Source organism: Phyllostomus hastatus, unplaced genomic scaffold (assembly GCF_019186645.2).
Source record: "Phyllostomus hastatus isolate PE091 unplaced genomic scaffold, TTU_PhHast_1.1 phas_scaffold_78, whole genome shotgun sequence".
Taxonomy (NCBI): domain Eukaryota; kingdom Metazoa; phylum Chordata; class Mammalia; order Chiroptera; family Phyllostomidae; genus Phyllostomus; species Phyllostomus hastatus.
Window position 1 is genome coordinate 19,781,800 of NW_025334041.1, and position 25,393 is coordinate 19,807,192.

General features: G+C 39.1%; 1 protein-coding gene across 1 annotated transcript in view; it reads right to left on the reverse strand.

Annotated features, from left to right (window-relative positions):
* The window catches only part of LRRC72 (leucine rich repeat containing 72), a 36,925-nt gene that overhangs the window by 7,472 nt on the left and 4,060 nt on the right, over positions 1 to 25,393 (reverse strand). The window contains exons 2-5 of the mRNA XM_045827251.1: positions 24,194 to 24,317; positions 20,430 to 20,499; positions 7,472 to 7,553; positions 5,833 to 5,943 (exon numbers count right to left, since the gene is read on the reverse strand). Of these exons, the coding sequence (XP_045683207.1) occupies positions 5,833 to 5,943; positions 7,472 to 7,553; positions 20,430 to 20,499; positions 24,194 to 24,317 (387 nt within the window). The remainder of the gene's footprint in view (positions 1 to 5,832; positions 5,944 to 7,471; positions 7,554 to 20,429; positions 20,500 to 24,193; positions 24,318 to 25,393) is intronic.

The following is a 25,393-nucleotide window of genomic DNA, read 5'->3' on the forward strand; positions in this document are numbered from 1 at the left end:
TTAGCTCTTAAATTTTAGAAGGAAGCAGCCCAGCCAAGATGGAAGTGTAGGGAGATACACTTTGCCTCTTTGCACAACTAAAAGAAAGGCAACCACAAACTTAAAAAGAAAAAACAACCAGAATTGCCATAAAATCAAACTGTATGGAAGTTCAACAACCAAAGAGTTAAAGAAGAAACATTCATCCAGACCTGTAGGAGGGGCAAAGATGGGCAGCTGGGGTGAGCAGGACTCAAGGCAAGGTGGCACCTGGGGGACTGGGCGAGCGAGGCAGCTGCTCGTGGACCCACATTTGCATGTGGATAAGCCGGGAGGAACAACTGGGGACTAAGACAGACCACAAAATCCAGGGTTCCAGTGCGGGAAATAAAGCCTCAAAACCTCTGACTGTAAAAACCTGTGGGGTTGTGGCAGCAGGAGAAACTCCCAGTTTCAAAGGAGAGTTTGTTGGAGAGACCCAAGGGGTCCTAGAACATACACAAATCCACCCACCCAGGATCAGCACCAGAAAGGCCAAATTTGTTTTTGGGTAGGGGGGAAGTGACTAAAAGTGGCAGAGAGCCAAGGAAGCAGCATTGTTCCCTCTCTGACCACTCCCCCACATACAGCACCATAATGCAAGCCAAGTGGGTTGCCCCACCCTGGAGAATACCTAAGGCTCTGCCCCTTACTATGTAACAGGTGCACTGAGACAAAAAATATGGCCTAAAAATAGATCAAAGCTAAAAAAAATAGAACTAAACAATGAAGAAATAGCCAACCTATCAGACGCAGAGTTCAAAACACTGGTAATTGGCATGCTCACAGAATTGGTTGAATATGGTCACAAAACAGGAAAAAGTGAAGGCTATGCAAAGTGAAATAAAGGAAAATGCACAGGGAACCATCAGTGATGGGAAGGAAACGGGGACTCAAATCAACAATTTGGACCAGAAGGAAGAAATAAACAGTCAACCAGAACAGAATGAAGAAAAAAGAATTCCAAAAAATGAGGAGAGGCTTGGGAAGCTCCAGGACATCTTTAAAATGTTCCAACATCCGAATCATAGGAGTGCCAGCAGGAGAAGAGGAAGACCAAGAAATGGAAAACTTATTTGAAAAAATATTGAAGGAGAACTTCCCCAACCTGGCAAAGGAAATAGACTTCCAGGAAGTCCAGGAAGCTCAGATAGTCCCAAAGAAGTTGGACCCAAGGAAGTGCACACTAAAGCACATCCTAATTATATTACCCAAGATGAAAGGTAAGGAGAGAATCTTAGAAGCAGCAGGAGAAAAGGAGACTGTTACCTCTAAAGGAGTACCCTTAAAATTATCAGCTGAATTCTCAAAAGAAACCTTACAGGCAAGAAGGGGCTGGAAGGAAGTATTTCAAGTCATGAAAGGCAAGGACCTACAACCAAGATGACTCTATCCAGCAAAGCTATCAATTAGAATGGAAGGACAGATAAAGTGCTTCCCAGATAAGATAAAGTATAAGGAGTTCATCATCACCCAGTCCTTATTATATGAAATGTTGAAGTGACTTATCTAAGAAAAAGATAAAAAATATGAACAGTAATATGACAGCAAACTCACAACTATGAAACCTAACTGAAACAATTGAACAACTGAACCTAAAAAAAACAAAAGGAAAAACAAACTCAAATCCTGTTCTAATAGGAACAGAATCACAGAAATGAAGATCACATAGAAGGTTATCAGTGGGGAGGGGGAGAGGGGAGAATAGAGGAAAGGGTACAGGGAATAAGAAGCATAAATGGTAGGTACAAAATAGACAGGGGGAGGTTAAGGAAATGTAGAAGCCAAAGAACTTATATTTAGGCCCATGGACATGAACCTATGGGGGGAATGCTAGTGAAAGGGAGAGTGCAGGACAGAGGGGAATAAAGGGGAGGAAAAAACGGGACAACTGTAATAGTATAACCAATACAATTTACTTAAAGAAAGAAAAAAACATTTAGAAGGAAGCAATTTTATTTTTAACTCTCTTTTTTTTTCTCCTATACTATTAAGCATTTTACATTTGAGATTTATGAGTTTTGGATTGATGCTACTAAAATTACCATAAATTAAGTTTTTAAGATATGAAACCGGTTTCCTGTGTCTGAAAGTTCTGAAAGCCTTCCATGATGTATGGGGTACATTCCTTTAGAAACTATGAAGCACAATTGCTTACACTTTCACTTTTAATAGGTTAATACTATTTAATCCACCTTCCCTCTAGGCTACTCACAGAGTACACCTCAGTGGCGCCAGCACTGTCTTGCTTATCTTAATTTGGGATTCTGAGTCTAAGCAATTTACATTCACCAAATAATATATCAAAATGTCTCTACTACTTTACTGAACACACTTGAGTTACATGAGTCACATGCGTGAATCTACTTATTATTGAAATAGAAGAGAAAAAAATTACAGTCATCTAAATTGGCATCAGTCATCTAAATTGGCTTCAGTTAATTTGTTTAAACTTTTAAAGCAATATTTAAAGTCATAATTTAAATGAACCTGAATGGTTTTAAGACCACCATTGAAGAAAGTTGATGTAATTAGTAAGGGGCCAATATATCCATTCTGATACATGGAAAAATTATACAGAGAAGCTACAAGCCATTATATTGTGTGACTATCTACACAGAACAGCCTGTGGAAGGAAGTGTGGATGTCAATGATCAGACATTAAGATTTTAAGGTTCTGGTTCAAGGTTACTTAATAAGGTCAGCACCTCCAGAAATCTCACTATCTTATTTTAATCAAAATTTGTGGGCTGCTGCATACCACTAAAGCAGGGCATGAACAGAGACGAGGGGTCAGAATATTCTCTTCAGAACAAACAGCAGTGAAAGACCCAGCTGGTTCTTTTGACTGGGGGATTGTTCTGTTTTGTGGTTCCTCCTTGAGGGGCATTTCAGGTAAAGGGGCCCAAACGAAGAGACCACTGAGATCGGGGTCCCACCCTGATCTCTCAGCATCCCCCTTCACTCTTTGGCTGTTTGCCCTCAGCCATGGACTACGGTCCAATGAGGGACGTTAGAAATGTTTAAGAGCAGAACCTGTAGAAAATGAAGACCCTCTATTGAAAAGGGCACCCACCATCTCCAATGGTAATCTGTATAGCTCTGCTAAGAAGCAAGTCTTAAAAATTATGGAATGTAGGAGTCCAAGTATACTTTCCAATAGTAAAGCTAATGAAGCAGAAAATTTGAAATGTGGAGGCCAGCAGTTTAGAAGCAGGAAAGTGTTAAGTATTTTGTTACTGTTGGTGGTGTTTTTTCCCCTCTGTGCTGGGGAAAAAGGCAGGGGGCAGAAGGTCAGTGGATGTCATCAGCCAGGAAGGCCGTGTTTGACAAGCGTAGGTCCTGATACAGAAAGAGTTTGGAGATGTGAAGGCAAGAGGAAAATGAAGCTGGAGAAGGAGGGTGTGGAAGGAAGGTAGACCGCTTGGAGAGGAGAGACGGGGCCCTCCTGACGCAGCCTGGGAGTCAGGAATTCCAGTTTCCAGAACCTCACACTCCGCGGCTGGTATTAGGCCTCCCTGAAGCTCCCAGTCTCCTGGGCAATCTCTTGGCAGTTCTCATACATGCCACGCCAGTGGAGGGTGCATGCTGAAGTGGGTTAGAGGTTTACCTCCAGGCAATTTTCTCACCCTCTGAAGAACTTGCAATTGAAGTGGAATAATAATAACACTTCAGCATGGTATATGGTTTTACAACTTGAACAGACACTTTAACATTTTAAAATGCATGAATTTCTCATTTTAGTTAATGAGCAGAATCTAATGTGTGATTGCAAATGAGGCTCAGAGAACCCCATTTGTATTTGCTATACTGCACAAATGCAATTAGTAGTTTAGTAAATGCAAACATTTTTCTATAATATTTATTTATTTATTTATATTGTTCAACTACAGTTGTCCCAATTTTCACCTGTTGCTCTTCTCTGCCCCACCCACCCTGCCTCAGTCAGTCCCCACCCTGTTGCCTGTTACCATGGTCCTTTATGCTGTTCCTTGACTAGGCCCTTCTCCTTCTTTCCCCTGTTTCCCCTCTCCTCCCTCCCCTCTGGTCACTGTCAGTTTGTCCCTTCACACTGGTGAGAATGTCCATCATTAACAAATCAACAAACAATGAGTGCTGGAGAGGTTGTGGGGAAAAGGGAACCCTATACACTGTTGGTGGGAATGCAGACTGGTGCAGCCATTGTGGAAAACAGTATGGAATTTCCTAAGAAAACTAAAGATGAAACTGCCTTTTGATCCAATGATCCCACTGCTGGGATTATACCCTAACAATCCTGAAACACCAATTCAAAAGAACTTATGCACCCCAATGTTCATAGCAGCACAATTTATAATAGTAAGTGCGGGAAGAAACCTAAGTGCCCATCAGTAAATGAAAGGATCAAAAAAGTATGCAGAGAGAAGGAAGGAGCTCCTACCCTTTGCGACAACATGGATGGAACTGGAGAGCATTACGCTAAGTGAAATAACCCAGGGGGTGAGGGACAAATACCATATGATCTCACCTTTAACTGGAATATAATCAACAAAAGAAAAAAGTAAACAAAATATAACCAGAGACATTGAAATTAAAAACAATGTAACAATAGCCAGAGGGGAGGGGGGAGGGAGCAGAGGGGAAAAGGGTTTTCAGGAATTACTATAAAGGACACATGGACAAAACCAAGGGGGAGGGTGGAAGCAAGGGAGGGAGGTGGGATTGGCTGTGGTGGCGGGGAGCGGTGGGGGGTAATGTAGGCAACTGTAATCGAACAACAATAAAGTAATTTTAAAAAATTCAGTAGATATAACAGATTAACATTGACGATATATGAAAACTGTAATCACTATCAATGTATTGATCTGATTAGAACCTCCACCATCAACACCAGTTTACACATATAAAAACACTGTCTCAGGCAATTCTGAGAAATGAATACAAAATAAGTAGGAAAAAAATTCCACTTCATGACATTATATAAAGAAGTTTCCAAACTCTACTGATAACCCACTCATTGATCTACTCATATCTTTTTCTTTAGCATACCTAGAGCCATTTGTCCTGCACTGAGACCGTATATGAGTTTATCCACCCTTCAATACTATAAGCTTAATGAGAGTAGGAACCATGCACTATTTATTTTTCTAATCTATCGCATACTTTCTTCCAATACTGAGGCCAGTTCTCTGTTGGGTGTGGTTCAGTATTCATGAATAAAGTTTGTAGTTCATCCAATTAAAAACATAAATAAAATTTACTTTTTTTTGGTGTCAGCTTCATTATTATACATCACATACCACAGGATTCATCCACTTCAAGTGTACAATTCATGGTTTTTAGTATACTCGCAGAGTTGGACAACCATCACTGCAGTCAGTTTCATAGTATTTTCATCACACTGAGGAGTAACCCTTGTTCTTCAGCTGTACTCCCCAGGCCCTCGTCCCCCTGGCTCTGGGGTAAGACGGATCTATTTAACACAGTCACCTCCCAGCGTCGCTCTCTTGACAGATGTGCCTGTCTTGGATGTGTCATATAAATGGAATCATATCATAGGTGCTGAAACTCACTTCTGAGATTAAACTAAAACCACAGATTTAAACATATGAATCAATCACCTTTGTCACTTCTGTCATTTTCATTTGGCATGTTATATCAGTCCACAAAATATGTTCTACCTGTTGTTCTTTTCAAAACATTTTCAAAAGGAATCGATCTAGTCTTGTTTCCAGAAATATCTAAGTTTTAGTTATTGATCTACTTTAAATTTAAAAAATAAATCCCTGTATTTTACTATTTTAACCTATGGCCACGTAAAAGTGTAATGAATACTTAGGGTCTTCAGATTCAGCATCCCCTTCAACTCCTTCACAGTCGCGTCGATGTTTGTCAACTCGTTGTGGTGCAGCAGCAGAATGTGCAACGAAGGCAAGCAGTGCAGCCCTAAAGAAAGTTTCCACAAGATTTTAAATGTTTTTTTAATGCTGACTAAACACACTAACTAGACAAAAGTCAAGAATATATTACAGCTGGTGAAAGAAAGAATTATCAATAATATTGTGAACTATCATTAAGAAGAGAAGAAAGCATAAGAATTCAATTAATTGAGTATAATGTGGGAATATAGAGTCAATTTCTTTTCAGTGTTATTGTTTTATGGATTTTTTCCTGTAGCAATGATTTTTTGTTGGATTTTAGAAGGGTTACTTTATTCATTCTTTTTTGTTTTGTTCTGTTCGGTCAATGTTACTTAGACTTATAATGCCAATTAAAGGGAACAATTACTCACTGAATTCAATACCACCCCTCAAATTGCTCAACTAAATATTTTCTTTACACCATACAAAGCCAAATATTAATATCATTTTTGTTGATTCTAAATTGAAAATTTTCCCACATTTTTAACATAAGTGAAAGTGGGTTGCATATTTGTAATAGCCACATTGCAGTTTAACTGGCAAAAATTTCTTTCTTCATGGTACATGAAATTATGGTAGATCTTAAAATTATGACACCTTGATCCTATGATACATAATATTAAAGAAAAATGTTTTGTGTTAAACCTCTTCAAATTTCATGATCATAGTGTATCATGTACTTTTATACATGGTTTGAAATTGTCAGTTTAGAGATTTTTGCATATGTAAAATTAATTCAGAGTGAAAGAATTTGGCTGGCAAAAACTATAGCCAGTAAAAGCATTAAGACTACTTATAAAGTTGTTACACTTATGAATGTTCCCTAGTACTGATAAATTTGCTTCCACAGTATCTAGTTTATGTGCAACTATGCAGTAAAATGGCAAAATTGCTGTTAAAAGAAGATTCACTTACTTTTTATTTCTCCCCTTTATTCCCTTCTGCCCTACACTACCAGCCCCCTGTCCCTTAGTTCATGTCCATGGGTCATACATATAAATTCTTTGGTTCCTCCATTTCTTATACCATTCTTAACCTTCCTCTGTCTATTTTGTACCTACCATTTATACTTCTAATCTCCTGTACCTTTCCCCCATTCCCCCGCTTCCTCCTCCCCGCTGATAACCCTGCCTGTGATCTCCATTTCTGTGATTCTGTTCCTGTTCTAGTTGTTTGCTTAGTTTGTTTTTGTTTTTGTCTTAGGTTCAGTTGTTTATAGGTGTGAGTTTGTTGTCATTTTACTGTTCATATTTTTGATCATCTTCTTTTTGTTAGATAAGTCCCTTTAACATTTTATATAAGTGTTTGATGATTATGGTCTCCTTTGATTCATTTATTTTTGAATATCATGACATAAGTTGAGATTGCATTAAAACTGTATCAAAAGCACATTTCTTAAAATGAAATTTATATAAGAACATTAAAAAATAATGAATTCCATCACATATTTTAAACAGAGATGTTAAAACAGATTTTTGCATGTCATTATTAATTACATAGTTAACTGTTATTACTTAATTGAAAATTCAATCAACAAAAAAATTTAGACATACCTTCTATTTCAATTATTGCATTGTTGTTTAGATACAGTTCTGTCAGACAATAGTTTCTAGTTAGAAATATTATTCCATGTAGCTGAAAATGAGAGTGGGAGAATAATTTTCTTTCTACAATTACATATACATACCTATATAAAATTCTAGTAAGACCAGAAGAGTTTGATGTTTGTTTTTATTTTTAATTATTTGTAACCTTTTGGTCTAGGCTATGAATTTACATCTGGATTGTCTTTGAGGACAGTGTGGTAAAAAGGATGTTTCTAGCTAACTTAATATAAACTCATCTTACCATACGGTGACCAAACTCCCTTGCATGGTTTACCAAGCATCTGTAAAAGGGCCTTCACCTTTTGCTCTAACATTTCACACAGATGTTCTCCCTGTAGGCTCATTAGATCTGACTTCCACATATCAACTTGTTCACCATCACTATTCTTAATCAAGCACTTAGTACTCTCTCTCTATAGAAATATATGCTCAAGATTATAAACTAATGTTGCGTTTATTAAAGCTTACCATGGGAACTATTATTAACAATTAAATGGAACTGTTTTGGCCTTTGTGGGACTGATCCAGACAGAAAGACACCAACCTATCTGACTTAGTGAGGGAGTATTTATTGGCATTTTACTGTATCCTCTCATATCTCAAAAAGACTTATACTGGAAAACTTTTTAAATGAATTTTCTTTACTTTCTTAAGTGTTTACACCATTTACAAATTATGAAGCTGCAAAGGCACATGTGCTGCTCATTTCATCACTTCACAATCCATCCGCCTCACACTGCGTCAGCACCCGTGCAGGAGGGACACTGGCCACTTTACCGCCGCACGGTGAAGTCGCGAGAGGAACCATATTCCCCCAGCCAAGAGAAACCATTCAGGGCAACGAGGAGCGGTTCCCAGTTGATTTCCTAATCCTTTCTATTTTTCCTACCAGTTTCCTGACAGCACTCACTACCTTCTGTCCTCCTTGCCACTCTCTGTTCTAAATGCAGCTGCACCTAGAGATACAAGACAGCAGAGGAGTCAGTGGAAGCTGCACAAACCTCCTCCCTGGACCAAACTGGAATTATAACTAAAGTGTAGAGAAATCATCCTGAATAACCAACTGAGTGTTAGCTGGAGAGAAGCCTTATAACCAAGGGCAGACAAAAGAAACCACTTCATCACAATGTGAATGGTAGGGAGTGCAAAGGAGGCACAAGAGGGCTGGCTGGGCTCCCACAGGAAGCAGCTGGAGTTCCAGAGGGACATTTCAGCAACTGGGGATTCCCCCTGAGAAGTGTGGGGTCTAAACCCCAAGCTGAGCTCCCCAGTCTATAGCACCAGAGCTGGGAAAGGAACTCAGATAACAACATCCAGCTGTGAAAAGCAGCAGGGGACAGCTGGAGATGCAGAAAGCCTCTTAAAGGGCCAATGCACAAAATTCCATTTGCAGCCACTTATCCTAGGCTCCTGCAGAGGGAGGGCAGAGTGGACTAGAGTGGTGTGAGCAGTCTGGGGCTGGTGGCCCTGGGGAGAGAACTGAAGGAACAGCTGCCAGGATCCCTGTGCTGAGTCATTCCCCATACTGCATGGTCTATCCTTCTCAGGCACAGCACTCCCCATCAGCCTGAGGGAAAGCAATAGCCCCACCCTCAGGAATCACTCTGCCCCACACTATAGAGCTTAAGCCGGGCTGCTGAGTACAGCTTCAGGCTATGTAAGTGACTAAATTTAACAACTAGGGCACATCTCTGGGAGCTCTGAGACTTCAGCTGACACTCCCCTGGTCCGGTGCTGGTAAAAGCTGCCTTTGGTGCACAGCCTGGTTCTTTCTGCACACAGACAGGCTCAGAAGAGGGACCCACAAGCTGTGGATCACTGGCAGCTCCAAACAGGGTGCCCAGGGCCAGTCACAGGCAGCGTCTTACATAGGCTTGCACCAGAGTCTTTGCAGATCTACCTGATACATAGAAACAATCACAAAGAGGAAGCCTTAATGAGAAGACAAAGAACAGGCTCCAAATGAAAGAACAAGAGAATCCTGCAGAAGAACTAAATGGGAGGTAAGCAATTTATCAGATAGAGAGTTTAGAGTAGTGATTATAAGGATATTCAACAGTATGAAAAAAGATATAGAAACCATAAAAAAGGAACAGTCAGAAATAAAGAGTAGTGATTATAAGGATATTCAACAGTATGAAAAAAGACATAGAAACCATAAAAAAGGAACAGTCAGAAATAAAGAATATAATATTGGAAATAAATAATACAATGGAAAGAATAAAGAGTAGCTTAGATGAAGCAGAAGATCAAATAAACAATTTGGAGACAAGATTGAAAAAGAAAAAATAACACCCAAGTGGAAGCACGTACTGTGTTCATGGGTAGGAAGAATTAACATCATTAAAATGTTCATACTACCCAAAGCAATCTATAGATTCAACACAATTCCTATCAAGATTCCAATGTCATATTTCACAGAACTAGAACAAATATTTTAAGAATTTATATGGAACCATAAAAGGCCTCGCATAGCAACAGCAATCCTGAGAAAAAAGAACACAGTTGGAAAAATCACACTACCTGATATCAAACAATACTGTAAGGGCAGAGTAATCAAAACAGCATCGTACTGGCATTAAAACAGACATGTAAATCAATGGAACAGAATAGAGACCCCAGAAATAAACCCATACCTTGATGGTCAATTAATATTTGACAGAGGAAGCAAGCACATGCAATGGAATATAGATAGTTTATTCAATAAATGGTGTTGGGAAAATTAGATACATGCAGAAAAATGAAACTAGACTGCCTTCTTTCACCCCACACAAGAATAAGTTCAAAATAGATTAAAGACTTAAATATTGGACCCAAAACCATAAAAATCCTAGAAGAAACCACAGGCAGTAAAATCTCAGACAGTGTTCATAGCAATATTTTATCTGATATATCTCCCCAGGAAGGGAAACAAAAGAAAAAAAATAAACAGATGGGACTACAAACTAAAAAATTTTCACAAAGCAAAAGAAAACATTAACAAAATAATAGACAACTCATGGAATATGAGGACATATTTGCCAATACATCTGATAAGGGGTTAATATCCAAAATTTGTAAAGAAATTAGAAAATCTGACACCAAAAGCCCCCCAATCTAATTAAATAATGGGCAAAGGACCTGAACAGACACTTCTCCAAAGAGGACATACAGATGGCCAATAGACATATGAAAAGATGCTCAATATCACTAATCATCAGAGAAATGCGAAGTAAAACCACAATGAGATATCACCTCACAGCTGTCAGAATGGCCATCGTTAACAAGCCAACAAACAACAAGAGCCAGCAAGGATGTGGAGAAAATGGGACCCTTCTGCGCTGTTGGTAGAAATGCAGACTGATTCAGTCACTGTGGAAAGCAGGGTGGAGATATCTCAAAAACTTAAAAATGGATCTGCCTTTTGACCCAGTGATCCCACTGCTGGGAATGTATCTGAAGAAGCCTGAAACCCTAATTTTAAAGAATATAAGCACCCTATGTTCATTGCAGTGCTCTTTACAATTGCCAAGATATGGAAGCAGCCCAAGTGTCCACTGGTAGATGAGTAGATAGAGCAACTATGGAACATTTACACAATGGAATACTACTCAGCTATAAAAAAAGAAAAATTTTACTCTTTGCAACTGCATGGATCAACCTGGAGAACATTATGCTAAGTGAAATAAGCCAATCAGAGAAAGACAAATACCATATGATTTCACTCATATGTGGAGGCTAATGTACAAACTGAACTAACAAGCAAAATAGAGACAGACTCAGAGATGGAGAAAAGATGACAGCTAGTGAGTAGGGGGAGAATGCGGGTGGAGGGATTGAGCAAAAAGGAAAAAAAGATTCATGGACATGAACAACAGTGTGGTGATTGTAGGAGGAAGAGGGATGTAAGGAGGTTAACTTGTAATGGAAAAAATACAAAAAAAAATAACATAAAATAAATATAGCCACATCTGACATCATCATAGAAAAAGGATATCAGTAGAAACCCTGATTTTTTTCCCTCTCCTTTTCCAGTTGCCTACCTGAACACACATTAACAGATCATTACTAATTAGCTGAGTGTTTAATTTATCTTGCATTACTCATTAACTTAAGAAGAACACTAATGAAGTCAACAGTTTCATCTTGGTTAAAGAATCACAATTTTCCCAAGAACATTAACATCCTTGGACCATGGGTATTGGTATTTTAATATTGCACTGTTTGTTGCGGTGGAGGGAGTGAAGTGGAAAGAAAGCAAGCCAGATCATAAGGATCTTGGGTGCTATTAAAATTTTTTGTGCAGAAGAGTGTTATTGCCTAATTTTGTTTTAGAAAGACAATGGCAGGGAAGAAGATCATTTAGAAGGGATAATAAGTTTAATGGTAGGGGATGGACAAGAAGGGTGTTAAATGCTGATTCAGAAGAATATACGCTGGCCCAGAGTGGAGTGATGGCAGTGGCAGAAGAGTAAGACACAGCTCCAAGGTAAATTTACAGGACATAATAGACATTTCAACTTAGCTAGAATCCACATAAAACCTCTATGACCCCATTAACTAATGCCACCACAATAAAGTTAAGTAAAACAAAAAAAGATCTAGGGATAGGATTTGGAGGACAAGCCGATTGTCATGATACTCCAGCCATAGTTAAAATAAGATGTTATTATAATTACCCCTTAAAATAATCTACACTGCAATTCTAAGGATTGCCATAGGATTTATATTTAATGTGACATTTTACAAATCTATCTTCGTAGCTTGAGGCTTGGCACATGGAAGTGATTCTGGTGTTGCCTGGCAAGTCAACAGTGTGGAAACCAGTTCTGGACTGGTTGTGGCCATGGCTCACTTTGACCCTGAGAGTATGTTACACCTGATTCTTAAGCTACCTAAGATCTACCCAATGGCTTTTCAATGTATTATTTTTCTGCATAACTCAGCCAAAGCATGCTTCCGTTAAGTGAACTTCCATTACCTTAGTACTGCATATGCAAAGAAAAGTTCAACTTGGCTCAAAATATTAGAATTTTTATTTACTCATTTTTCCATGAACAAATATTTGTTGAAATATTTGTGTGGCAGACACTATGCTAAGGTCTGAGGGGATAGCTATGAACAAAATAGACAAAAATCCCTACCTTTTTTTTTTCTAGCAGGGAAAGAGAAAATAAATGATATGTACAATAAAATTACATATGGCATCAGTTGAGAAGTGATATGGGGAAGGGAGCATGGGTATTGGGAGTGCCAGTAGGGAGACACTGTTATATTTTAAGTGGATTGGTCAGAGTAGGCCTCACAGAGGAGGTTAACTGAACTAACTGTTGATGAAGGGGTGGGGGTGGGTCACTGGGATGTGTAGGAAGAGCACCTGGGGACTCATCTGTGCATAGGACAGGGACATGACAGTGCCTGGAGTGGCTGGATCACAGTGAGCCAGAGAGTGAAGGTGGGGGATGAGGTCAGACAGGTCATCAGAGGCCCACTGTGCAAGGCCTGGAGGGGTTGGTATGAGAAGCTGGCTGAGATGAACAGTAAGTTGTTGGTTTTGAGCAAAGGAACATGCTTTGACTTAGGTTTCTTTAGATCATTATGGCTATTGAATTGAGTGATTCTCAGTGGGGGGCACTTTTCCCCCAGAAGGCATTTGACAATGTCTAGAAATATTTTACATTGTCATATCTGGAAATCTTCTGGTATGTAGTGGGTAGAGGCCAGGGATGCGACTGAATATAGAAAAATGCACACGACAGCCCCGCAACTAAGAATCATTCATTTCAAAAAGTCAGTAGTACCAAGGTTAAACACCTAGGGGCAAAGACCTATAGATAAATGATTAAACAACACGATGAAATTCTGGAAAAATCTATAATTATGTGTTGTACAAAAGGGTATATTAGCTAGAGAACATACACACATAACCCGTAGACACAGACAACAGTGTGGGGAGAGCCAGAGGGAAGGGGGCAGGGGCTTGGTGGGGGTGGGAATAGGGGGTGGGGAATGGGGTCATTTGCAGTGTGTCAACAATAAAAGTAAAGTTTAAAAATTTCACAAAAAAGGGCATATTATTGTATGTTTGGATATTGAGATCATAGTATTTCCTAAATTTACAGAAAACTAAGTATTAATTGGGGAAAATTTTAATAATATACACTGAATTATACAGGAGAAAAAATGAAAAATTGCAATATACTTCCAAGATCCCTAAATTTATTTTTATGGGGTACCTATCCAATAAATGAAAAAAATGCATTCATGTGTAGCTTAGTTTAAAATATGTACAGTACTTAAAATATAATCGATACTTTAAAATATGAAAAATGCCATTTTAGCTAGTGTAAACAGACTTTTATTCTCATGTTTTCCCCTCTTTATTCCATACTACTAAATTTTTTGCATATGTTCTTTTCCAAAAATAGGTTACATTTCTGGGATAAGTCATTTTAAAGCATAACCAAATATATAGCATACATACCTATGAATTTCACAACCATACACTGAAGTCTTATTTAGGTTATTTATGTTGACTTATTGTTTTGAGGAGGTTTTAAATATTTGACAAAATATGGTTTCCTCAACCAAGTTGACACGAGGGATATAATTAATGTGGCCCCAAGGTAACGGGAACACGCAAGAACTCAAATTGTACGGAATGCATGCTGCTTCGTTTTATTCTCTAACAGCCCTTACGCTCTACCACAAGGCTTATGCTGCTCTCAATTGTTTTTCGGAAAAGGGTAGAGTATGTACAAATGAATAAATAAGATTCATTCCATCCACACCTGATTGAAGGAACCAATTAAAAGTCCATGACACAAAGCTTGTGAAACTACGGAAAACAAGTATTGCCAATCAAAGAATTCTTTACAAATATTTGAAACAGCGTGTTACAAATAAGTATTTCCATTTTCAAATTGTGGTTTGCTAATCTTGCACACCAATAGTCCTTTCTCAAACATAGAAAGTTCTGCTATTTATCAAATTTTCAGTTTGTGCTAAAGGTCTGGGAGAGAAGAAACGACATCACAGAAGACTGAGCTCAGGACCTTCTTAGATCAATTCTGTTTGTTTTAATCTAACCCTCCTCTAGTCAGCTTGTGCGTAATGTTATTATAAATAAGTATTTCAATTATTTTTTAGATGATGAAGTTTATAAACAATGACTTTGCCAAAAGAGGTATTTTCATTTAAATTTAGTTTATAAAAGTTGTAAAATTTTGCTACATAGAAGAAACTCAGATTCCATTTTGGGCAGCTGCTTGTTTTTTTTTTTTTTATCAAATGCTTATTCTAATCTGAGACAAATTAGACTACCAAAGCACTGTTAGTTCCTCCAGAAATAAAAGAGTATTAGCATTGGGGTACCAATATTACAGGCTTATTATTAAATATCTGTAAAAATATCTGTAAAAATATGTTTTGACCTGGCTGGTGTAGCTCAGTGGATTGAGCGTGGGCTGCGAACCAAAGTGTTACAGGTTCAATTCCCAGTCAGGGCACATGCTTGGATTGCAGGCCATGGCCCCCAGCAACTGCACATTGATGTTTCTCTCTCTCTTTCTCCCTCCTTTCCCTCCCTAAAAATAAATAAAATCTTTAAAAAATATGTTTTGAGGTAACCAGCCAAAACACAAATTAATTGTAGTTTAAAAGACAAAGCACATAGATCTCTTGTCTAAGCAGATTCTATTTCTCATGAAACACTGAAAGAGAGAAACTGTGAACTGCAAATTCTCTCCCTCAGGCTTGCTGGAAGATAAGACATGGAAGGGAGTCCTTAGAAGGCCCCAGTTAATATGCGCCCAAGTGCAGCTGCCTCCCACTAATTATATCAGGCGAGATTAGAGAAAAGGTGATCCATAAAGGGAGGAGGAGTAGGACTAGTGAATATCTGTGCAGTATAAGGACGAAACCAGCCCTCAGAGAGCATAATGAAGGAAACAGAGTTACTTGAGTAAACCTAGGAAACCTGGGGCATTGAAGGTCCTTAGAAACAACCTGTACCTATTTCATTTGCTATTCCAGGGTCTAGACTGGAAGGTTCCGTGTTATTAACCACTAAATAAGAAAAGGGAGAAGTCCTCACCCTCCTAGCATGCAGGGCTGTAAACACACCAGGCTACATCATTGCCTCCCAAGACGACTGCTTTCTCTCATTCCATTCCAGGCAGTTTGCAAATGCAATGTCCTCGCCAGGAGCACACCCACTCCCTCTGCACTTCCTATTTTTAGCACTAGAGGAGGCACTATCATATTTATTGTTATATTCTATCAGTAGCCTAAATGCAAGTACCAAATAAGCCATATCAGATAGGATGCTACTGGCTCCCAGTAACCTCGAAGCTCAACTCAAGCTGGTACACACATTAGAACATTTATTATATCACACACCAAGGAGTCCCAAGAACGTGAGAGCCTCAGTCTTAGTGTGTGGAGGATTCTCTGGGTTATGCTTTTCTCTAAATGCTGGACCCATTCTTAAGTTGGTAGGATGCTTCTTGGCTTCCTATCCAGGCAAGAAAATATCCAGAGGAAATAAGGGACATCTGAGGAAATACTATCATGGCTCACATGCCCATTAGTTTGGGATCTTGAATAAGAATTTTAATTTTTCATGGAGTGTGACTAGTGAGGTAACTTAGCCACCAGTCAATTACTGATCAACAGGAAAACTCACAACAGTGTATTCACTTAGGTCATGACCACTTAAAACTTGTTTTGGGTATGCTATCCTTCCAGTGTTATATGGACTAAATAAGTCTTTTTTTAAAGAACAAAGTTAAGTGGTGGTGATTTTGGAGATAATAATAGTTCATTGGACACAAAGAACCAAGTACAAGAAGTGAATTCTGCCTGTTGCATCCCTTTCCCACCAACCCCCCTTCTAAATTGATTATCTGTCAATCAACTATGTGAACATTCAATGACTGGTTGGATGTGGGATGGTGTCCACTACCAGAATGCAAAAAAGAAAAAAAAAACCCAGAACCCCAAAACCCCAACAATCAAACCCTTATTTATTCCTCTTCCTTTAGACCTACCACCGACATTTGTACATGTTCTTTCCTTCGAAACTGACCACTGAACACTACACGGAGCACAAATGAACAACAAAGATTAGTCACTTTTGCCATGCCTTCTGATTCCCATCTTTTTCTAATCAGAGGTTGCACACTGTGACCCAGGATAATTTTTGGCAGAGTGTTTAAAAGAGTTTTCAATTTGCATGCCCTTAAGTGATGCATGTACTTTCCATTTCAGTCGTTAGCTGGCTGGGTCTCACAGATATTTGTGTTTGTTCTCCCAGAAATTATTTCAAGCTTATGAAACGTATGCAAACACTTAATACTAGCAGCACTTTCATTGTTGATTTAGTTGGTTAAAAAAAGACCGAAAATGCAATATGATATTAAAATCCTTTCATAAGCATGGCTGCTTAAAGATTCAGTGCTGTGAATCTGGACTACTGCTGGATAAGCATACTACTGCTGAAAACTCAAAAAATAAATTTTTTACTCAGCTGGTGTTTAGAAATCTAAATTCAAAATGTTAAGCTTGGATTTATAGTGTGCAAAATGAAAGTTGTTGAAAAGGCAAATTTTGCAAGTTGGGAATAAGTTACTGACTAGCTAACTGTAACGGTGACTGTTTGGGCTTATATTGTATGTAGTTCAGTCCTGCTCTTTGGCTTGGAGAGAGAGTGGCGCCACACTCAGGCTCCCACTGTGGGGGCGGCAGTGGCCTCCTGAACACTGGCCTCTAAGAGAGACTTCAAGGGCCACACTTAGTGACTTTGAAGGGTGTTCCCTGCAGTTGGTAACATGATGGTTTAGTGCCTGGTCCTTCTTGGGGAAGCTAGATGAGCTTGGGTAGCAACTGGAAGGTAACCAACCCCCTCTACCTCTGATAGCAGGACAAAGGCGTATGAGTCATGGGAACTGCATGAGGGACCACTGTTGGAATGGTGATCTGGGGTGCTTTACAAGGAATCCTACCCAGGAGTGTATTTTGCCAGGACCAGGAGATACTCAGGTATAAGTAACGATGGGATAAAAGGCAAGGGGTGGTCAGAAGTAGCTGGCAAAGAGGAACTAAGAGTTGAAGTAACCTAGTAGGGGAGCTTCCAAATAACCCATTAAGAGAAAAAAAAAATCAATTTTGAACATCTGTTAGTACCAGAGGGTACAAATCAAATAACTGTTTCCCCCTTGTCTTTCCCCTACCTGCACATCTCCCAGTTCATAGTAATCATGGAGAAGGTTGGGGTGAAGGTGAGAAGGAAGGAAAACCCACCACTCCTCCCTAGAAATAAAGAAGGCAGGCAGCCATCTGCCATCAGGCCTCGCTGGATATGGGAGGAAAGGCAGGGGATCTCATTTATAAATGAAAATTGAAAGTTGACTAATATATTCCCTTAGAAATTGTCATTTCTGAACTATGACTATAACTCGAATGAACTGTAAGATTTTGATTGACATAGGAGAAGTGAGAACAATTCTGAGACTCTTCAAGTTTTCTTCCAGGAGGCTGGGAAACAGGAGCCTCATCTGAGGAGCTCTGACAGGACATGGGAGACAAAAGTAACTGCAGTATAATACATCTCACCAACTGTTCTATTCAATATACATATACGTATGTATCTTCAGATGAACTTTCTTACTGAAGTTTAAATTAAGTATATAAAATAATACTTTAAAGATTAGCTCTGTTGAGGCTTCCGGTCAAGATGGCAATGAAGGCAGACATGGCTCACCTCTTCACACAACCACATCAAAATTACAACTAAAATATAGAACAACCATCACTCAGGAATGTCAGAAATTGAGTTAAATGGAAGTCTGACAACCACGGAATTGAAGAAACCACATCCATCCAAACTGGTAGGAGGGGTGTGGACATGGAACGGGCTGACCCCACACCCAGATAGATAAAAATTCAGGAGAGATATCTCAGGAGTGAGGAAACCCAGACCCACACCAGCCCCCCTAGCCCAGGGTGCCAGTGCTGGGAAAATAAGTCCCCAAAACTTCCGACTGTGAAAACCAGCGGGGGTTGAGTCAAGGAGGAGGCTGCTGCTGAAGCCCTAAGAAGTTCACCTTGGGAAACCCAAACACAGACTCACCTACTCAGACTCACTCCCTCTGAGATCCAGCACTGGTGTGGCAGCTTGAAGGGCACCAGTAGTATTAGGAAGAGAATGGCATCCAGGTAAGCAGAGGCCATTGTTCCTTTGCTGGGCTGTCCCTACACAGAGCCAGTAGGTTGGTGCCACATCTGAGACTCCACTGACCTGGCTAACACTGTTTGACCCCCCGGGAGATCCCCAGAGGCTTTACCCCACCCAATTTATGGGCCCACCCAAGCTGCTTTTCCATAAGAATGGCTGATCTTGGCTCCTAAATCTTATCAAACAAGCAACAGCTAGCTTCAGTGAGGCCTAGTAGCAGCCAGATTAGAGTCGCAGTTTGACTTCACCTGGGAATCTCCAAGTCCAGCAAAGTGGCAGCCATCTCAGATTGCTTTACGGCTCAGGCAGGGTAGTCCCAGGCAAAACACAGGTAGAAGGTGACCTTGGCCTGCACCACTTGGAAACCCCAGGGCCCACCTACCCAGTGGACAACTACAGATCATTTCCGAGCACTACCTCCCTGCCCCTGCACATCTGATCCTCTGTCGGGGGGAGGGCAGAGGTTGGTGGTCAGTGGTCATAGCCAGTCCTTGTGCCTGACTGGCCTGGGTAAATACCTCCCACTGATCTGCTAACAGCAACCATGGCTCAACTACAAGAGGAGGGGGTACGCAGCCCATACAAAGGGTGCACCTTGAGTACCCCACTTGGGTGATAGGGTAGACTATGCCACCAGAACCCATATGATACCTACTACATCAGGCCACACTACCAAATAACAGAGTTAAAGCAGGTCTACCTAATACATAGAAAGAAACACAAAGAGGCTGCCAAAACAAGGAGACAAAGAAATGCGGCCCAAATGAAAGAACAGATCAAAACTCCAGAAAAAGAGCTAAACAAAATGAAGACAAGCAATCTATCAGATACATAGTTCAAAACACTGTTTATAGGGATGCTCAAGGAACTTAGTGAGGACCTTAGCAGCATAAAAAAGATCCAGTCAGAAATGAAGGATTTGCTAATTGAAATAAAGAACAATTTCCAGGGAAACAACAGTAGAATGGATGAAGCTAAGAATCAAATCAATGATATGGAACATAAGGAAGCAAAAAATAATGAATAAGAACAACAAGAAGAAAAAAGAATCCAAAAAAATGAGGATAGAATAAGCAGCTTCTGGGACAACTTCAAGAGATCCAAAATTCACCTCATAGGGTTGCCAGAGTGAAAAGAGAAAGAGCAAGAAATTGGAAATCTATCTGAAAAAATAGTGAAAGAAAACTTTTCTAATTTGGTGAAGGGAATAGACATGCCATCCAGGAAAAGCAGAGTCCAGATTATGATGGATGCAAAGAGGCCCACTCCAAGACACTTCATTATTAAAAGGCCACAGGTTAAAGATAAAGACTCTTAAAAGCAAGAAAAAAAATTAGTTTTTGGAAGGTTGCCAGATGGGCGGGGGAAGGGGGAGAATGGGTGAAGAGGTGAGGGGGATTAAGAAGTACAAATAGGTGTTTACAGAATAGCCATGGGGATGTAAAGTACGATACAGGAAATGGAGTAGCCAAAGCACTAATACCCATGACCCGTGGACAGGACCAATGCGGGGGCACTGCCTGAGAGAGGAAGCGGTGCTGGGTGGAGAGAGTTAAAGGGGGAAAAAATCAGACAACTGTAACAGCATAATCAATACGATATAATTAAAAAAGATTAGCTCTATTAAAAACATGATATTAAGATAGTAACTTAATTATAGAGCCATTTAAAGATTAAATATAATTTTACCTTGTTATGATGTAGCCATAAGTATTTTAAATTTTTAAACCTAGAAAGATCAATGACATCTGTCAGTTCCCTGAAAAAGAAAAAGAAAATAAACATTAGCAGTGATTAGTTCACTTGTGGGTCAGGCAGGATATATAGCATGACTTCGGAGCAACTGAAGAAACTTTCTTTTTGTCCTTTCAAAATTGCTGGCACACTTACATGCTTATTTATGAAATTCCATCCTTAAAACTTCATTCATTTGGATTAAGGTTTTGTTAGCCAGTTAAAACAAATACTTAAGGGGAATACTTTATCACATTAGTGGAAATTTCTACCTCATTATGACTGAATTTATTGGGATCACATAAAAAGATTTCACTGGGAGAGGCTAGAGAAAAAAAAGAGGGGAAAAAATAAGTGCAGAAGACACTGACAAGTAAATAAGTGCAGAAGACAAGTAAATGTGGGAACTGCTATTAGTTCCTGCTTCAGCAGTGTCTGCAGGCTTGTTACTCTGGGGTTGTCCAGATCTTGGCCAGACTGGGTTTAAGACATGAAGATTGCAGTGCACCAAGAGATAGAGACCGAATAAAGTTTTTTATTCTCCTTTGGCTGTTTATTAAATAAAGCATCAAAATATTGCCCATCCTTCTTCTTTTTTTTTAAAGATTTTATTTACTTATTTTTAGACAGACAGAGAGAGGGAGAAAGAGAGGGAGAGAAACATCAATATGTGGTTTCCTCTTGCACACCCCCTACTGGGGATCTGGCCTGAAACCCAGGCATGAGCCCTGACTAGGAATCGATCTGGCGACCCTTTGGCTCACAGGCAGTACTCAATCCACTGAGCCGCATCAGCCAGGGCTGCCCAACCTTCTTTCAGTGTGCAGGACTCGAGCTGTCTAAGTGGTCCTGAGCCTTGTGCTGATGCAGCTCATTCAGCAAAGGGACAGGCATGGGTGGGGAAGGGGAGCCACCAGCAAAGAGGGCAAAGCCTCTGGGTCACTGCTGTGGGCTGGAGTATTCAAACGTCTTTTACGTCTCAGGGCAGAACTTGTGGGCCCAGGCTCATTATGCATACATATGTGTCTCTATTTACCAAATACTTACAGGGTACATCCTGTGTGCCAGTGCTTTCGTAAGCAATTTTAAAATATTAATGTTAAATAATATTACCTATATTAACACATTTGTGGCAACATCCTTTCATATTTATATTTATTTAACCTGAGACACTAAGGGACTAATTATTTTCCTACCTTTTTAAACAAATATATTTTTTAAAATCATGCAAACATTTCTAAACAAAAGAAAGCTATTTCACCAAATTTTTATATTAAAAAAATTTAAATCTAAGAAAAGTTGAAGAATAATACAATGAATGCTTGTATAGCACTTATAATTTTTAATGTTTTGCCACACATTCACTTTCTTTTACCTATTTATTAGCTGATACCTATTTATTAGCTGATACCTATTTATTAGCTGATAATTTCCTGGGGGAATCACTTGAAAATAAGTTGCAAGCTTATTATTGCAGGGTTCTCTCTCCTAAACATTTCCTGCACATCCCTTAATAAGGACATTCTCCTGCATAACCACGATACCACCATCACATCTAAGAAAATTAAATTGAATAAATTAACACTATCTAATATATTATTCATATTCAAACTGTCCCTGTTGCCCTTATATTTTATAGTTTGTTTAAACTCATAATTCCATCAATATTCATGCATTGCTTTTTCAGCTGGCAGAATCCCTTAGTGTTAAGTTTAGAACAGTCACTGTCTCCCCTTTTTTCCACTTAACACTTTTTGAAGAGTCCAGGACAGTTGTACAATAGAATGTCTCACATTATTGATTTGTCTGATTGCTTTCTCATGATTAAATTCAAGGTAGATCATTTTTCAATTACAGAGGTGGTAACTAATGCATCACATCAGGAGACAAATGATGCTATTTTGTCCCACTCTTGGTGAAGCTGAGTTTAGTTACATAGTTAAGGCTGTATCTGCCACTTCTCCATTATAAGAAGTACGAATGTTATCACTGAGATGTAATATGTGGGGCAAAACTGACACACTCTGTGTGTATCTCATTACCTAATAACTATACAGTCAGTGGCTGGAGCTTCTGTGGATGACCTTCACCTGAATCGGTAGATTTAGTTTTATAAAATAGCCACTTCTAATACTTTCCTTTTTATATTTATTGCCTGGTATTCTGTAAAGAGCATCTGCCACAGGACATGCTCTCAGGGACCACTCAAGACGTCACTGGTAAGATGCTTTCCATTTCCTAAAGGCAACAGGGACAGGCAAAGACCCCAGTTTACTGGTGTCCAGACTGTGAAATATTCTTTTCTGGACCCAGATGGATTAAATAACTTATTATTCTTGGGGTATAAAATGTGTTGTCCTTTAGCTGAGAAGACACTAATTACCCATTATCAGAAGATCAATATTTTTAATTTTTTCTAGTGTTTTAAATCTTTTTGTAATCTACTTACCCTTTAGGTCAGTCAGGAAAGGCTGAGGTACAATCTTTTGACCACACAAAATATTTGTTATTGTAAAACTAAGTGATCTATAGAAAGGTTCAAAGCACCTGTTCCATTCTAAAATGTATACTTTAAAAAAATATTAAACTGGCCAGCTCTTTATTCCCTTGCTCCCAAGATATTTGGGGCCACTACAAAGATAAATGTTTTTCTCTTCAGTAATAAACTAACAAATATTTATATACAGCAAAAGACACATGTTTATTAACAAAGGATTTCCTCCAATTATCAGAGGTAAAGTTATTAACTTCATTGATAAAGTAGAACATGTTCTTTAAAGAATAACTGAGTTCTACAGATTAAAGATGAGTAGGAAGGTATAAGTTTATTTAAAAATAATACATAGAATTCACGGAGATAAACAACCGGAAGGGAGGAAAACAAGAGCAGGAATAGGGTCATTGTTATTAAATTGCCAACTGTGACTGCACGGGTGACACCTGTTGGCCAATAAATGCAGTCAGAGTCCAGTCCAGTCCAGCCTGTAACTTCCTCCTCCTCTTTCACTTAAGTTCTCGCAAGCACGACGGCTGCTCTGTCCAGCACGGTGACTTAACTGTGCCACCCGGGGAGTTGCAGTAGAATCAAAGGAGGTTGTTACAAAAAGGACAGTATTGTCCTGCTTACCAGTAAAATTAGTATAGGGGTTATTAGCTATGGGTTATTTTTATAGTATGGAGGTAATGAGTCATTATTCTCTAATGAAAGTAATAATATTAAGTGTTCTAATGTTCATTGGGTGCTTACTGTGTACTGGTCCCTCAGCTACCTTCTACTAACCTGTCTAATCCTTACGACAACCTTGTGAAGTAGGTGGTATTGTTATACATATGCAGGCAATAGGATTTCCAGGTAAAATACATGATGCCCAGTATGTGAATTTCAGAGAGACAACAAATGCAGTGTGGAACATACTTATACTAAATTATACATTTGTTTCTCTGAAAGTCACATGTAACTGGACATTCCATATTTTTATTTGCTGAACCTGACAAGGATCATCTGGCTGGAAGAGATAGAGTTGGGATTCAAACTTAGCACATCCGTTCCAATATGCTCTCCAACAGAGACTGTGAGGCCAATGGTAAAGTAATGGAGTGTGGTACTCGCCCATTCAGTCCTTGGTGTGGGGGGGGGGTGGACTGGAAAAGAACATTCAAATCTGTGAAACATTGTAATCAACGCTCTTTTATTTCTTACATAAATAGAATACACTTACTGTTGAGAAAGGAACAGCTCAAAGACATCAGCATCCCTCTTGTGGCCACATATCCTTAGCTGATCTTCAACTGCCTGATAACATATAATTAATCTGTCAAGGCACATTCCACGGAGCAAAAATACTGAGACATTTGCAGTCAATAACAATAACGTCTACAGAAGATCAAAGGAAAGGTGAATATGGAGGCAACCACTCTAAACTGATAAATTCCAATACTACAATTATATATTATTTAATCATTTTGTGGTTGAATTTCATTATCCTAAATCCTGGGAACAGATGTGTAAATAAATTTTAATCAAAGAGAATAAATGTGTGTTTGTACATATACTCAAAAAACAAGTTTTTGATTCTCTACAAGGTAGAGTAATTTAGTATTTAAATATTCTTAAATGCTCCTTCAAACACAAGGAATTCATATTTGGTACAGAGGGTACTCAGTATCAAGATTGGAGGTAAAGGAAGTAGAATATAATGTACATTATCATCCTGTAAATTCTCAATGAATGTCAGACAAATGAATAAAAGAGTGAATAAACACCACTTCCCTTTCTTTGCAAAGGAATCATGTCTTCAATTTTCATGAATTACTAACATGCTTGAACCGTGGGAATTTTTGGTGAAGAAGCAGCACTTTTTATTCCCATAGGTTTTGTTTTGAAAATGTAAATCATAATTTTCCATGAAGGGCTAAACCTCACAAGACACAACAAAAGTGGATAGTATAATCGTTGTACTTCTGGAATCTGACAAACATTGTAATTATCAGAGTCAAAAAAAATCACAGAATTTCAGCTGGGATTTGTTGTGGGTGGTGAGGCTGTGATGCCAGTAAGTGATTTATGAAACTTGGACAATGGTTTTGTTCTTTAGTAGAGGACTTTCAGAAGAGTTAGATTTAATGACATGAGCAAATATCTAAAGAAGTGATGAAAGCAGATATCCTGGGGATGGGTAGCAGCTGCTAATTGATAGTCCTAAAAACTTTCCTCGTTACCCTGTTACATAAGCTGAATCTTGAGGCTTGGAGAATTCACTGGCTCAGGTATAGGCATTTCCATGAAGGTATTTTGTTACCCTGACACGCAAGCTGGATCTGGGGCTTGGAAAACCCCATACATCGGGCTTATACATCTTCATCTGGGTATTTCAATGGAAACGTCTGAACTTCTATGGTATAGTAGAAACACATGGTCA